We start from the raw sequence: 16,591 nt of genomic DNA on the forward strand, positions 1-16,591 counted from the left end.
TATACCTTTTAGTCTCCTTTTGAAGTTCTAGAAAATATTATGCTCTTTCATAGATGTATTTCTGCATGCAGAGCAGCATGGTGACACGCTGTGGCAGGACTTATCCTGATGGTACCAGGGCAGCAGGTGGTAGCTGGTGGGGCATGGCCGTGTTTCTGCATAGGCCCATGTAATTCAGCAAAGCTCTTCACGGTACGTGTGACCAGAATGTGCACTGACTGCAATACTGGGCAGCAGAATAACGTTCCTGTTGGCGTTGCTGGATGTTAGGACAGACCTTTTGTTGAGTTACATCTAAATATGCAAAGTGTAAATGTCTCACTGCATTTCCACTTACCTTTTTTCATGTGATTTTGCATGCAGTACGATGAGAAATGCAAATTATGGTTATTATTTGCTCTACATTGAAGAATTCTGCTTACATTCCTAGGAAATGTTAAAACACTGAATGGGAAGGGTAAAGTAATGCTTTGAGCAAGAGCCAGGTGTAGAGCTGTAATGAGACAAATCTTGAAGACAAGGCTGATGCAACAGAGCTGGTTTTCCAAAACTGAAATGAGTTTGTACAGTGGTTGGAAGGGAGAAAAATTACCAGGGAAGATATTCTTTCTTCTTCTGGGGAAAGAATAATATTTGAAATCAGCACCATTTTCTGATTTAGGTAAGAAAAGACAGGCCAGTGAGTTACTATTCCTGCAAATATTATTATACGCAGTGACTGTCTTACACTGGCATTTAGTACTTGCTTATGAATGCTGTCATCTAAATGTATCATCCTGACACTACATTGTAAGAGCTACCATGCAAAACTAACAGATTTACCACATTTCCAGCCACGGCTCTGGGAAATGCTATCCTGTGCTGCAGCATTGGAAAGTACCTTTCATACAGATGGGGTAATGCAGAGGCAAACGCAGTTTCAGCTATATCTCAGCTAAAAGTCACTGCAAAAATGTTACTTATTTAATTTTTGATTGCACACTCAGCACCATCAATATATGTGTGTAGCCACCTGAACTGAATTTCTGTTCTTAGAACAAAATTTTGCAAATGTGTTAATAAGTAAAGAATAATTTCAAATTAAGTACCACAAATACAGAGTCACTTTTGGAGAATATAGTTGGTCGCAGAACTTCTCATTCCCTAGTTTATTCCCTTGAAATGTATTTTAGTTAAAATTTTGTTTTTGACTACTTCAGGCTTCAGAAAATCTATGACAAAATTGCTTCATACAACAGTTTTGTTGTTCACCCATCACATTAAAACAATAAAATGTCCATGTATTGGATATTCAAATGATCAGGCAAATATTTCACCCAGTGTACAACAAAATATTATGAGGTAATTTTATTTTTTCCCATTTTTAGGTAAAAATATTACAGTATACAAGATAATCTTATTAAAGGTAAAAATACAGTATTTTGCTTTTTCTCTAAACAGATCTACGTACAGTACACTTTTTATTTTGTTTTCTTTTTTAATGTTTTTATACAAATATAACTATTATTCTATTAGGCTATCTGTGTTCTCATCTGGCACTTAAGAACTGATCACAGGTCACCTTCTGGTTCTGCTTGTTTTTCTTAGCTGATATCTAAATGCAATGGTCATCTTATAGGTGTATCTTGTAAACAAACAGGTCCGTTCAGTGGTTCCCAAGTAGTAAGGTGTGCTTTAAATAGTTGAAATCACGTAGCTAAATGTAAAAACCCAAGCAATCGAAGTCTGTAGTTGCTTTGCATCGACTTATTTTTACCATTCATAAAAATGCAGTCTGATTATTTGTATTACTGCAGCCTTTAAAGCAGTTTTAATTCCTTCCTGGTCCTCTGAAAGAGCCAAACTCATAACTCAAGACAATCATTTCTCCGACAATTTTTTTTTTCTCTCTTTTTTTTTTTCTTGTTCTTTTAATTATTATTATTATTATTTTCACGTTGTCCTTGGTGGAATTGAAGCCTTTTCGTATTGTTTTAAATGTTTGAAACTACTGGGTATGTTCTTTATGATTTATCTCACTCTATGGCTTGCTGACCTCTGAAATCCATAAGTAGAGCAGAGTTGTGTTGCTGTTGGATTAATGCTCTTCCTTGTACTGAACACATTAGCACAATATATATTATTTCTGCTGTGGATATTACTGGGAAGTGAGTTTCATATCGCTGGGATCATCTGAGGATAAAAGAGAGGCTAGGTGTGTACGAAGAGACCATATCCATTAGTGGGATAGATAATAGAGCTGGAAAAGGCAGAGAGGAATTTTTGGCTGGGAATCCCTTTATCAGGTTCTAGCAGAGGGATGAAAGGATGCTTTACCCAACAAGCTTTGTTTATTTTTCCAACTCTGTCATTCGGCCTAAAAAGTAGATGACCTCCACCTGAGACATTTGGCCTCGGTCATTTCAGCAGATGATTTCTCATTTGTTTGTCATTAACCACAGTGCTGTTCAAAGTTATCTTCATGGATGCCCATGTAAACATAAAAGGAGAGTACACACCCAAGGTTAGGATTTTTTAAAAAATTTGCAAGGAGCATTTGCTTGGCACAGTTTTTCTTCAGACTTCACCCACTTCTGATCAGGTCAGTCTGAGTTGGTATAAACAAGCATAGTCCCTTCACTGGACTCAGGCAGGTGAAGATATGTTTTTGTTTTTGTTTTTTTTTTTTTTGCTTTTAACTAAAGGTGCCTTCCCTATGGTGCATTTGTTTCTGATGTCAAAGAGCATATATTTTTACCAGTAAGTCACTTTTGTGTCTTAAAAGTTTTAACTGGTAATTCACCAAACACAGGAGTAATGTGAGGTGCTCCTACCAATACTTGCTAGTTCACAAAAGTTGAGTGTGTGGCACCCATCTTTTGCACTGCTTTTGCCCTCCTAAGATGCTGGTTGAGACTGAAAAATGTTTAGAAAACCAGTTGTTTTTCTCTGTGTCCACTATCAAATGTCCTTATTTAAATTCTTCCCAAATTTGTCACTCAACTGCTGTATTAGTCTTGCCAGCTCATTGGTAGCTTGTGACTTTTCCTCCAAGAGTTCATATCGGAGACTAGAAATATCTTGCTTAATCTCTTTAAGTTCTCCTAAAGGGAGGAAAATATTCTTGTTAGCAATATTGAATCAAAGGAGTCATCCCTATGGTTTTAAGACATGAGAGAGCATTTAGGTGTGCTTGGTCAACAGTGTGTGTGACACTCTATATGATGTTGCTGGGTTCATGCCCTTCATATTTGGCTTTACAGTAAATAACCCATACTTGCAGCAGTGGTACCAACTGCAATAGCAAGTGCATATGGAAAGTTCATCTTTCTTCTAAAGTCTGTTCCCTCTCCATGTATAGATCCCCATCCATACTGGACATTTACAGAAGGGTAGCAGAGAGAAGGTATTACGAGGAGTTTCTTTTCCATCTACTTAAAATTCCTATATGACACCATGGCAGTGCACATCTTTATCCAGTTCCAAAAAGTCTGTGGGCTAAGTACAGGCAGCACAGTCAGAAACTGCTGTATTTAGACCTCAAGAAAAGGCCAGGTATTGGCTGTACCCTGGATGTTGTAAAGCAAGGATAGGTAGAGGTGTGGGGCAGAGCAGGACTAAGTGTAGACAGATCCTACGATACACGTGTTCTGCTAAGGAATATTTCAGAGCATTAAGGTGGCTCAGAGTCACCATTGTTTGCCTTTGTGTGAGCCTGAGCATGCTCTCTCTTCACAGAGGGTGTTAACAAAGCACAATCCTCTTACTGGAGGTATCAGTAGCAATAACATTACACGCTCTAATTTGTGGCAATAATAAAAATCCACTTGCCTTCATTGACTTCATCATTTTCTCGGTCAACCTGAGCCTTCAGTACATACCGCTTAATCAAACGTTTCATTATTTTCTGAAAAGAGAACAGAAACACTTATCTTAACATGAGCTTATCCACACCTCCTTAATTCTAGACTTATTATGAGCAATTCAAGTGCCTGATTTCTCTAAGGATGAAGCCTGGCCTCAGAGGAAACAAAGGGAATTTTATTACTGACTTTTCATTTATTCTCTACTTTATATTATGAACTCTGTATTAAAATAGTTGATTGACAGCAATTGCATAATGAGTACACATAAAGATACTTTGGGGTGTTTGTGGGATGCACACAAATGGACAGGATGAAAACACAGATGATGCAGTAGCAATTTAAGAAATGGGATCCAGATCATTTTTTAGCATGTTGCTATTTAATATATCAATAAAATATAATTTACTGGAAGGATTAAGTGGTTAATTAATGTTGTTAACAAAGCCACTCATGATGATGAGCTGAACATCTGACCCAAGGTTAAACACAAAGACTCTGCTTCGGAATTCAGGCTTATGGAGAGAAAACAGACAATGAGGGACAGAGAAAGAGAGTTTGAACAAAAATGAAGAGCTTGGCAAGAGTAAAATGGCAGATTTTAAGGGACATACACAGGGTAAAAATAGCACCATGCAGATTTATAACATGGGCAATGACTGTTAGTATGGAACAGAGAATATGGAAATTGTAGGAAACGTTTATGAATACAACCTTGCAATGTGATATTGTTCCAAAAATGCATGTTACATTTCTGTAAAAGGAAAGTAACTTTGGCAGTCGATCTACACAGTGGGCTACAGCTGAAGGCCTGCATCATTGCCAGTGACACCAGTGTGAGAAATGTGAAATCATTGCTCTATCAGAGATGATGATTTAGGTGTCCCAACAGATATACCTAAATTTGGTTATCAGATATTTACACTACTTCTTTGGGTACCCAAGTGCTTGATCACCACAACTCAGTCTTGGAGGTCCTCAGGCAGATAAGGCAGCACATGCTGTCATGTTGGGAGCAGCTTCTTGAAGCAGAGTATAATAGGATAGCCTTTTACTCTCCTATTTTGATTTAACCACTGCCAGAAAGAGGTAGTATTCAAATCGCATTCTTTGAGACAAAAGAGTGATAGGTTCAATGAAGATTTCTGTGCCCTCAAAGCTTTCTGCATGCTCTGTAAACAACAGAGGCCTCAGCAAACATCCAAGAAAAGATAGAAAAAAGATAGAAAACATCTTTTATTTTATTTTTCTATTTTTTTTTGATTAGATGGACGTTATTAAAGGAAAAATATCTCTCAGTGTGAGCTCATATATTCCCAGAGCAATCAGGACTGTCTTAAATATCACTGAAAACACTGCAAAGATTATGGAACATGAATTAAGGAATCAGATTAGAGTAAATCATATTAGATATAAGGAAGAAATTCTTTACTATGAGGGTGCGGAGGCACTGAACAGGCTGCCCAGAGAAGCTGTGGGTGCCCTGTCCCTGACAGCACCCAAAGCCAGGCTGGATGGGGCTTGGGCAGCCTGGGCTGGGGGTAGGTCCCTGCCCAGGGCAGGGGGTGGAACTGGATGGGCTTTGAGGTCCCTGCCAATGCAAACCAGCCTACAATTCTATGAATACACCTGCTCTTTTTTCTTAGTAGCCAGCTCTGAATTATAATGGTACTAAAGGCATGTGAATATCAAAGGAGGATCCAGTCATTTATATAAAGGTCATGTAGTCATGGAATGCGGGATGTTTAGGACTCTCTGTCCTTGTCTCAGAGAGGCATCTGGCTAAGCAGGTGAGTCAATTAAGTCAACAGAGATGAGGCACAGTGCACGTACGGTGTGTTGAAGATGGCCAAGGTAGTAGAATCCAGAGGGAGGTAGGGTTGCCACCTGGGGAAACATAAATGAAGTAATGTTTGGGGAAAGTAGGGAAATTCTGGATCCAAAAAGAATTTTTATTTATTTTTTTCAGAACAGATGACAGAGGAAATTTAGAATAAAACAAGGAATCAACATAAACAATGGATGCTATTATTACCTGGACCAATATCTATCTACTCCAGTTTCCATATAGATGGTACTGTGGATGGCCACTACTCAAATGTGTGTACTAACCATATTAACTGCTGTCTGTGATGAAAGCCAAAAGTTTAAGGGTACCTGCCTAATTTATCAAATACACGATGTACTCAGATTTGTCTACAGAAACAAAATATTAAAAATGTGACCATTTTTAACAAGAGGCTACTTAGTCACTTAATAGATATTTCTGCCATTAGGTTTAGGAAATTAATTCATTTTTGCCCCTGTGGCTTCCAAGTCTTGCTTCTCCCTGGTACTGTTCCTTATTGCTACACTAAATGAAATAACCTCTTAGAAAAATAAACCTGGTTACTGCAAGAAAATCCTGAATAAAACTTCAAGACAGACTCTTGGTAATGAATGCCAAGCTGTCTTTTTTTGGTATCCCTCAAGAGCACTGCACGTACATACATGTACGTCAGGTGCACAAAACGCAGATACATCACTTGATAAATTTCACTAAAGAAAACAGTTCAGAGCTAAGCCACTACTTCAAAGGTTTTCCCATTTGCAGAAGAAAGCTTGCTGGCCAGACTATCAAAGTTTGTTCTTCTTTGTATTTAGATAATCAAGATTGTTACACCTTTCTTGTATTATTTGGAAAATTTCTTTCTGCAGCAATGGAAACTTTCTAAGATTATTTGAAGAGAAACCTAGTAGGGCCATTAGGAAAGTAAAATAACATGTAGTTATCTCTCTCTTTGAAAACACAAATACTTTTCACAGCTGCTTTTGGCTTTTTCAACCTTGGAAGTAAGGGCTTAATTTACCACAAACATTAGGTGTTCTCATTTAGAAATAATAGGTGCAGGAAGAGAATGAGTCCAGCAGAGGCTGACACATCTTTCTATTACCTATGGGTCTGAATGTACAGAAAAATGTCAGAAATACTCAAGTGCCAGTTTGAGCACGACAATCATCTCTCTTCCCTTCGCCTTAGATGGTGTAAAGCCAACTAACTCCAGATGCCAGAACAAATGAATTCTGTTTCTAACTGTAGTAGGTGTCTTAAAGACACCTACTATCTTGGCACAAAAGCCTAGACAACTTTTAAGACCAGGAAAATGTTATTACTGGTATGTTGTACGGACTAGGAACACATTGTGCTGGACGCCACACCAGTACATGACAAACAAGTCCTAGAATTGCCATTGCACATCACACCCCATTAAAATATTATTTTTCTCAACTCTCTTCAATGTTAGTTCCTTCAGACATAACAGTTCCCATCAGATTTCTTTCGGGATTCATCAAATCCCATGGGTTGCCTTCTGCTTATTGTGTTATCCTATTACATGCTTGCACAAGAAATAATATTTATGCTGGCACGAATGCTCCAACCAAGACAGAGAGCTGTGCTAGTTCGTGCAATGGCTGAGGTGCCCTGTGCCACTGCTACAGTCGCGGGTGTGTTTGAACCATACCACATTGCAGGTTTAGCTCTGCAGAACAAGTTACTGCCAGAGAAAGCACATGCAAATGATAATGAAAAGGCTGGAGACGTGACACGGTGTCATGACAAAATGAAATGCTGACAATGCAAGACCGGGAGATTAAAGCTCGAATGATATCTCTTGTATTAAATTATACACCCTTGAGTGGAATTAATTAGCGTGACATACATTAACACCATGTCTATTGCCATGGATGATATGCTGCACTTTTCTCCGAGCACTGTGAACGTGAGGTGCCCCAGCGCTGTCCTGTGGCCACAGCGCAGCTCATCACAGGCTGGCAGCAGCTGGACCAGAGTGAATACAACCCCTGCAGAGCTCTTCAGTGACAGATCTCTTCCCTGGCTCTTGCTTTCATGCTGTGATTACCTGATATCTCGTGGGCTTGTTATAAGCATTCTTCCCCGAATAATTTTCTGAGTTTCGAGTGCTAGACTGAAAGCGAACTTTCTGAAATTATAAAACATCATGATAGATTAAATCAATGATAGCTTCTCATACCCAGGCAGCCCCAAAGTAAACAGAGCCTTATAGAAACAGTAGGAAATGGTTTGATCTATGGGTAGGATAAAAGCCAGCACATTCAGGTCTAAAAAGTGAACTTTTGAAAAGCAGAAAAGGTTGAAAAACACAAATTACAGAAAAAAAAAAAAAAGATTCTAAATTGTCTAGACAAAAATGGCATGCTCACTCAATATTTGGACAAGAAGGTGCTAAGAGAAACAAAATATATTTGTCTTGGATTAGTGATTATCAAAGTAGAACACAATTTAAAAAATAGAATAAAAATAAATAGGTTTATAGAGGACAAGTCGATGCACCTATGAAAACATTCAGAAACCGAATTGATTTTCAGCAGTTTTTTTACAACAGTACAATTTGCTACTCGTTTAGCTGAAAAAATACTCCTTTTTTAAAACAGATTTTATTTTTTAAATCAGATGACATTGGAGCTATTAATTTTGCACTCTAGTAGCTTCTAAGGAGTTTTTTACAGCACAGAGAATATTTGTAACAAATTTCTTTGACATTATTATTCACCTATGAATTTTTTGGTCCAAGTGCTAAAGAAAAAAATTTTCTCAAAGGAATTAAGTCATATCGTAGACCCAAAGGAGCTGGTGGGTATCAAAAACCCTTGTGACTGCATGCAAATGTATGTACAGGGAAGGCCTTAGTTATGGACTTTTCATCCCTGACAGGCCCAGAGATCCTGTGAAATAATGGTGTTCCTGTTTTTTGTTGTTGGTTTTTGTTTGGTTGGTTTTTCTTTCTCATTCACCAGGTGTGCCATGGTAATATAGAGATGATCTGTGAAAAAAAAAATCAACAGGCAAGCAAGAAATGACTGGGAGTTGTCATTGCTTATGTCAAAGCCATGGAAACTGTGAGTTCTGCATGAATTCCACAAGAAAGGACAAGCCAGACACTTTCACTTATATGGCTTGGGGAAGAAGAATCTTAGAGAAAATTGTATTACTTTGGTTTATGCTCTGAAGCGGAAGAAATCCAGACTAAGCAGACATTTTGTAGTTTGATTAAAATAATGTTTTGAAAATATTATCTTTCTAAATCATTATTTGAGATAGAGGAAAAAATATTTCTTTAATTTCAAGAATTCACTGTTCTAGTGGGTCCTTCAGTAATCATTATTAGTGTTAAATGAGTTTATGAACTAAAATGCTGCCACATGTTGTCTACCTTAAAAACTGTTCACAAATAAGGAATTCAGTTAAATTATATGAAAACATGGAGCAGGCCCAATACATATGCAGTTCTCTACGGTTCATATGAGCTTGATCTTGTCCCAGGTGTGGGCTTTGCCTGGAGCCAGGTGGCTCACCAAGAGTCATCATCCTGCCAGGCTGCATGCTCCTCTAAGGAAAACCAACAGATCCAAACAAAGCCCAAAGCAGGCTACACAAAGGCAAACTGCAGAACCTTTTCCAAGCTCTCTTTCTTTTTTCTGGTGTAACTTGTTCCCTTTCTTTACTTCTGCAAGATTAAAAATGGGGGTAGGCTGCTCACTTCTGAAAGCAGATTGTTAGAATAGCAATGTGCTGAGGAGCCACACCAGCCTCTCACATGCAGTGACCGTAAGAAATGAGACAACACATTTTGGAGGGCTTTTCTTTTCCCCCAGGAATCAATTCTCAGTATTGTTCTCTTGTTTCAAATCCAACCTGAGCTGAGAAAATTAAATTAGCAAAGCTGTCTCCTCACATCTTTTAATCCACTGAGTTTGATGACTGCAGCCAAGCAGCTGCAGCTGAGCTCCTGTGAATGTTTTGGACTTTTTCTTCTCCTGTGTAATGCAGAAATGTTGCAGGTGGATTTGTCCTGTGAGTAGGTTTGGGTGTGTTACAAATGTATACACTAGGAACACTCTGTCCCAGGCATGCTTTGTACATTGCGGATAAAAATTTCCATGGGTAACATCATTTTCTCTAATTTCTTTGGCATTTCCCTAGGGGAGGAACAAAACTAATTCTGTTGGGAAGGGTCTGGACATTAAGCATATTCTTGCAGCTCTCTTGGTTTGTCATGCAGACACTCACTTTTGATGGGAAAAGCGTGTCACCATGCAGCTGGCGCTTACAAAGCACATTTCTATTTTAAATGACCAAAAAACGAGATGGAAGAGGCAGGATCTGCCCATTAGTAGCTACGCATCACTAGACAGATGCAAATAGAGAACTTGCTAATTACAGCTGTAGGTATTTAGGAGGTGTTATTAATCCCTACTTGGAAACTTGTTCCCAAACCTGGAATGGCAGTAAATGCTATTAATGTAATGGCAGTAAAATTCGGAAATCACTTAAAGGCCAGAGGATGTTTTGAAGAGGCATAAAGGCCTGCTGAGTATGTTAGGAGCCAGATCTAGGATCTGATTTATGCATCTGCTTTTTCCCTTGGTCTTTGACCTTGCTTATTTGGCTCTGCAAAGTGCCTCCGTTTAGAAGAGCTGCTCTTTCACTGGTGTCCAAACGGTGCCCTGTATAATGAGCCTGGGAGGACCCTCTAGGTGCTAATACAATACAAATAACATGCAATGACAATTCTGGGTAAGAGGTTGCTCTGTCCCTGGTCTACCTGTGAACCATGCAACCCTCTCCTGAAGGTCTCTGGCAGGTGTGGATCCATTACACAAAGAAAGTGAAAAGTAAAGATGCAACATACCCGTTGTTTTGAATTCAGCATCCCCATCTCAAGATCATTTTCACAGTTTTTGGCCTTAGATTTGCAAAGTTTTATGAGGCACATTTTTATTCTCAGTATGAGATAATAAAATGATTTAGGGCTTGGCACTAGATTAAAAGGAGCAGGTAAAGTCCTTCCTTCGTCAAAGTAGGATAGCCAGAGCTTCGCACGTGCAAACTTCCACTCCACATCTGCATCCTCCTTGGGAAGGGAAGAGAAAAGAACACACAAATACATAATTAGTACATAGGAAAGAATTTAGCTATCATAAGGACAAACATACAGGTAAGATATTACCAGAATCAGTCTTGTTTTTGCCAAAACAAGACACCTGACACAACATGTCTTCTTAGGCTTCTCTGTGGTGATCTCAAACTAAGGAAAATTTGACCAAATAAATGAATAAACAAAGAGTACAAGCTCTCCAAATACTAGACTGAACAATAATGAAGGCTGCCTCTGATTAACTGCAATACTAATTACCAGGTAACCGTTATCACTGCATTGGCCAAAAAATCCCCCATAAAGGAGACTTAAGTCCCTGACTTCTATCATCAGCTTATTTTCTCGTTAGTCCCATTTGCTTTCAGCATCATAATGTCCCCAGATAGATAGACCTGCCATTCACCTTCTGCCACTTAAGCAGGTGGAGAAAAAAAAAATCAATCACTGTGCCTGTGAATCTCCTTTATGAATTGTTGGGATGGATCAGGATCACTTCCAAGTACAAGGGCAAGGTCAGCACACTCTTTATGGATCTGCTTGGCATTTATATGGGAGGATGGCCAGACCCAAGTATCAGGACCAGCTAGCAGACAAAGGAATGGAGGAGATACAGCTGCTCTACAGCTGTTTTCATCGCGGCTTATGTGGAGGCCAGCAGCATCAATAGAAGTGTGGGTCTGCCAATTCCCCATACTCATGTACATCTGTGTCATGCTAAAATTAATAACCTGTGATTACCCCGTACCTCTGAAACCCAGTCAAAAACTGGCAGAACACAATTGAGCTTAATTCTGTCATAGATATAAAAATGTCTGCCAATGGAGCAGTATTCACATCTGCTGTTTGGCCTTCTCATTCTTTGCGGTTGAACCTCACAACAACCTAAAGCTGAATTACAATAGAAATCACTTATTAACATTTTTAATGCTTTTCTGCTAAAGAGATACTGATGGAAGTAGTTCTGGTTTCCAGCTGGCAGAAGAATTTTTTTTTTTTTTCCATAAATGCAATGTAGCCAGGAAGCGCTAATACTTGAGGGATAAACAGAAGAAAAACAGAAGTAGCTGAAGAGTGATATTCAATGGAAAGCATAAAAATGTGGCCTTATATCTGCAGCTAAAAGTAATGCATGTCCCCACTGACTGTAATGGAATTTAATTCCTCAGTAATTGACATCCTCTGTCTTTATTGACATTGCTGTTGTCAGAAAAATACATTGGCGAAAGGGACTTTGTCTCGTCAGTAGAATGACTTTGTTTTTCCTTAATCTCCCTGTTGCTGAGGATTTAAAGGAATTAGTATGAGATTTACTAGGTTTCTCCCAGTTCTCAAGCAGGAGGATCTGGAATGAGTAGCTCACATTTGTTTTACTTGCTGATAGTTATAATATTCTTTAACAAAGTTTTATAGAATTCCAAGCAGCCAAAAAGGATGGTAAGGCCTTTTTCTAGGAAACTGGTGATCACATAGCTCAAACTAGAAAATTAATATAGACTATCTAGTAAGATATTTCTTAAGATTTTTCTTTAGTAAACTTGCAAGGGCATCTCTACTTACTATATGCATTAATAGGCTGAGACCCCTTCAGAAATAACTCTTGTTTCTGTAGAAGAGGATTCAGGAAACACTTGATCTTATGTGATTAGAAATCTTTGGGGAAATGACTGCTTTCTGCACATAGGAAAGCTTCTGGGGCAGAGCACATATGTAAGGTCTCTCTGACATTTAGACTTAGTTGCAGCACAAAAGATAGAGCTATATTTGCACTACAGTACATGGAAGAATTAGACATTACAGTGAGAAAAGGTTTTTTACTCCGGCCTTTTCCAGTGTTAGGTTCTGAGGGAAGATTAGAACAAATAATTAATACAAAGTCAACTACAGAAACTTGACATTTAACAAATTCACATCAAAAGAGGTGAATCGGCATAAACATTGTCCAAATATTAATCTTTTTTATCTGTCACTATTTACATGAGCAGGGATTTGTTTATGTCCAAAGCATTTAACAAATCCAGCCTGCTAATATTAATACTACTGAACAAAGCTGGGTAAAACCTGCAAACACCTTCCTTAAGGGTTGTATTCATATCCTTTCAATGTTGCCTTTTGCTCATGCCATTAAGTTTTGTAGGTCCAGGGACTCCTCCTCCACCTACATATATATAAAGATTGTGTGCCAGGTATTTGAAAAATACATAATTTTATATATGCATCCATGAGTTTCAGACCTAGGTGGGCTATTGTGTTTAACCATTACAGAGCAGACAGAAAATAAACTGACAAACAACAACAAAAAAGGCAAACATGAGATATTCTTTGGTCTTTCTTAAGCAAACAGCACAGCTAAGGTAATACACGTGGATAAATTATCATAATTAACACAGGGAGTAAAAAATACTGCAAACTGCTTTCATTAAATACATGTAATGGAAATTGGGTTTGCTCACAGATGGTCATTAAAAACAAGGAAGTTGAAGTTGTTATACGAATGATTCATTGTTAATTATTAATTCAGCCCTAATTTGGGGTCAGACTCAGCCTTGACTCTTGCACAGTGTAGGATTTGTGTTTCAACAACCCTCTAATCATGCATACGGAATAAACTGCAGCTTCCTTGTTCTTTTCACATTTTCATTGTCAATAATAATTATGTACACTGAGTTTGTAGTGCAGTTTCTTATCTTACCTCAATTTCCTGATAGGAGTTGTTGATCATGGCTATTAGCATATTAAGCAGCACCACCACCATGGTCACGTTATATACTCCATAGAGTACGTATCCAATATTCTCAATGAATTTATGATCATACTTCAGCACCACAGATATCACTTCAGATAAGCCAAATATTGACCAGAATAAGGTTTTAAAACTTTCTTCTACCCTAAAAAATAAAGCAAATGATCACTCTATAGAGTCGGCACCAGGTTGGACTGGCCAAACCCTAATAGTAAAAGGGGTAATCCAGCAATATAAATATGATTCCTTGTCACAGTTATTACAAGCCACTATCTATCACCCAGGGACACGCCAGATCATATTTCCTGATCTGATAAAGAAATATGATTTCTAATAAATACTCTGAAGTGACAGTGCCCCTTTGTTTGCTCCATCTGTTCTTCTCAGATGTGTTACTTGTCATTTGGCCTTTGAGTCCCTATTAAGGACTCCTTCTCCATGGGCCACTTGCTGTTTGAAACATTTTGTGTAGGGCCCAGTACTTCTGCTCAGTCACTCATTTCTCATCCAGAGAAGATAGACAGCGATTATCTAGGAAAGGGGAGAAGGAATCTATGTTGACTGCCTCATATACAATTTCCAGGGCAAAAGAGACCTTTTACACAGAAGGAGTCAGTGAAAAGTTCTGTTTTGTGGCATTAACATAACCAGCACACTATGCAAGTAAAGTCATCCCCTGGTCTGATTTTCTTCTCTTCCTGCATTGAGGTTGTAAACAAATCAGATGCCCAAAGATGTGTAGTAAAAAATTTAAGTTCCTAAAGAATTTGAAATTAAGGAGTAGTAAAAGATGTTACAGAGAGGCACTTTAATTTTATTGTTACCCTTGCTTGAAAGTAGGAACTAGATGAAAATAAAAAGCTGAAGGATGGGAAAAAAGGAAGGGATGACAAAGAGATGGGAAGTCTGCAGCTGAACTTACAGGCCAAAAGGAGACCTGGAGGGAGCCAAAGCTATAACAGGCAGAAGGGGAGCAGCCATAACTAGAAATGAAGGAATGAGGGAAACTGGTACATTTTGGAAGCTCTTTGCTTAGTTTAAGTTAGAAGCAAATATGCCTTTATTGAATAATCCTTAGAATATTAACAAGCAATTACCTCCGCTCTGCCCTGGCCTCCCAGGAGGTAATGTCTTCTGAGAAAACAATGCCATTAACAAATGATTTTGATTTCTTTTAAATTATTATTATTAATATAAGGATGGCAGCTTAATTTTGCTACATGTTTATAAAAACAGATTATAGACACAAACTACAACATGTCCTAAGGCAACAATAAGCTTTACATCTACTCCAGTATCAATTACACTATACATGCAAGCAAAACAAATTAATTTCAACCCTTTGAAAGGCTGGTGCAGAGCACTGGGCAATTCCTTTCTGCCACAGCAGACTAGTACTTATGTCTCATCACAACTCATGGCATTCCCACTTCCATTTGCATGTAGCATTAGTAAGACTGCAGTAAATAATTAGGTACCATTCTCCGCCAGTATAACTGCATTTACATGTGGGGATAACCCTGAGCAATGTGTCAGAGAGATGTTGCACAACATCATTTAAAAATGTGGCTTTCTATTCAGTCTCCACGTTACTCAGAGTGTGCTGTTGTGTTCACTCCTTGCTGCTTTCATAAGGCTGGGACACTGTGCAGAGATATATTTGTCTCCTGCCCTCAAGTGCAGGAAAGGGCAGCTCACATTATTATGTTAGAGACCCTTCACTTTTATAGTAGCAATCTGGTTTGCACTTATTATATTAAATGTTGTATTTTTAGATAAAGAATGCGTACAACACCAAAAACCTTTGGCTTTGAAACCTATCATCCAAGTCACTTATCAAACTAATAAAAAAACATAACCAGTAGCCTTGATCCCAGCTGCACCCTGCTATTAACCTTCCTTTTTTAATTTGGAAAAGTTCCCTTAGTTTTCCACCCTGCCGGTGGATTTTTAATACAACACGCCATCTCTGCTCCTTCTCTGCAGCTCAGGCATTAACCTTTGCTCTGGAGTGGTGCCAGGTTCTCCTTGAAAAGTTAATTACTGCCTGTATGTGGCCCTGACTGCCCCAGGCAAGCATCGGCTCCAGCACAGCCACCATGCTCCTCTGCAAATGTCCACAGTCCTTATTCCCAGTGCCATGTGTGGGAACAGCGCCCACAGCAGGGGGAGGTGCTGTGAGAGGTGAACCTGTCCTGCAGCACCCCAAAACTGCTCAGCAATGCCTACAGACAGACACAGCTCTCCCACTCGTGGGGAAAAATATTTCTAAGGAGACCTTGTACTAGTTCGTCCCTACCCTCTGAAAAGGCTGGGTGGCTTTCTCTCTCCCTTTTAATCTACTGTCAAATTGCAGGAGGTTTGGCAGAGGTTACAGGGAACAATTTTTTTTTTCTTCTCCTTTTTGAGAATGTCTCACTGAAACACGAGACAAGGATGTTTGGAGCCAAGTTCCTGAAGTTTCCAAGATGTTGATGTGTCTCATCATTGCCAACTAAGCAATTTACCCCCCTCCTGCAACATCGGGAGGGGTTATCCTTCCTAGAAGCAGACAAATGAAGGAACAAAGGAGGTCAGGAGTCCTGCCCAGGCCGACAGCTCCTGACAGCAGGAGGAGCTGGCAGTGGCAGATTGACTGATGCTCCCTGCTGAGCTGGGTATGCTGTGCTCTCACTACTGTGGTCAGGGCCAACTATGGCAGTGAGGAAAGAGCAAAGGGATTTTTGTTTCAATAGACATAGCCCTGTGGAAATTAAACACAGATTTTGCGTAGAGGAAGAATACAGACCAGAGGTGATCACCTAGTTGCAAGTTTTCCTTGCTTCTGTAAACAGCAGTGTGCTGTTCATCGAAAAAGATAGCAGCAAGGCCATAATTTCACGTCACTCTTGTGTCCTCCTCTTTAAGAAAGCTTAAAGCATCCTTTTAGATTAAGTTATTCCTTAAATTGATTGGTAAAGCTTTAACACTGCCAGAAAAGCAATGGAGGTAATACAATCTGCAAAAAATATCACATTTTGACAAAGAAGAGTGAGAAGAAAAAAGCCTTC

At 38.9% G+C, this 16,591-nt stretch overlaps 1 protein-coding gene across 4 annotated transcripts in view; it reads right to left on the bottom strand.

Annotated features, from left to right (window-relative positions):
• Positions 1 to 1,332: 1,332 nt before the first annotated feature.
• TRPC7 (transient receptor potential cation channel subfamily C member 7) overlaps positions 1,333 to 16,591 on the bottom strand; it is a 70,117-nt gene continuing 54,858 nt past the window's right edge. For 3 of the 4 annotated variants that reach the window (XM_072023342.1, XM_072023340.1, XM_072023341.1), the window contains exons 8-13: positions 13,491 to 13,686; positions 10,556 to 10,777; positions 7,745 to 7,825; positions 5,676 to 5,729; positions 3,811 to 3,886; positions 1,333 to 3,083 (exon numbers count right to left, since the gene is read on the bottom strand). In XM_072023342.1, the coding sequence (XP_071879443.1) occupies positions 2,941 to 3,083; positions 3,811 to 3,886; positions 5,676 to 5,729; positions 7,745 to 7,825; positions 10,556 to 10,777; positions 13,491 to 13,686 (772 nt within the window). In that variant the 3' untranslated portion in view covers positions 1,333 to 2,940. The remainder of the gene's footprint in view (positions 3,084 to 3,810; positions 3,887 to 5,675; positions 5,730 to 7,744; positions 7,826 to 10,555; positions 10,778 to 13,490; positions 13,687 to 16,591) is intronic. The other variant, XM_027468619.3, reaches the window with a different exon arrangement.

This window comes from Anas platyrhynchos, chromosome 14 (assembly GCF_047663525.1).
Source record: "Anas platyrhynchos isolate ZD024472 breed Pekin duck chromosome 14, IASCAAS_PekinDuck_T2T, whole genome shotgun sequence".
Lineage (NCBI taxonomy): Eukaryota > Metazoa > Chordata > Aves > Anseriformes > Anatidae > Anas > Anas platyrhynchos.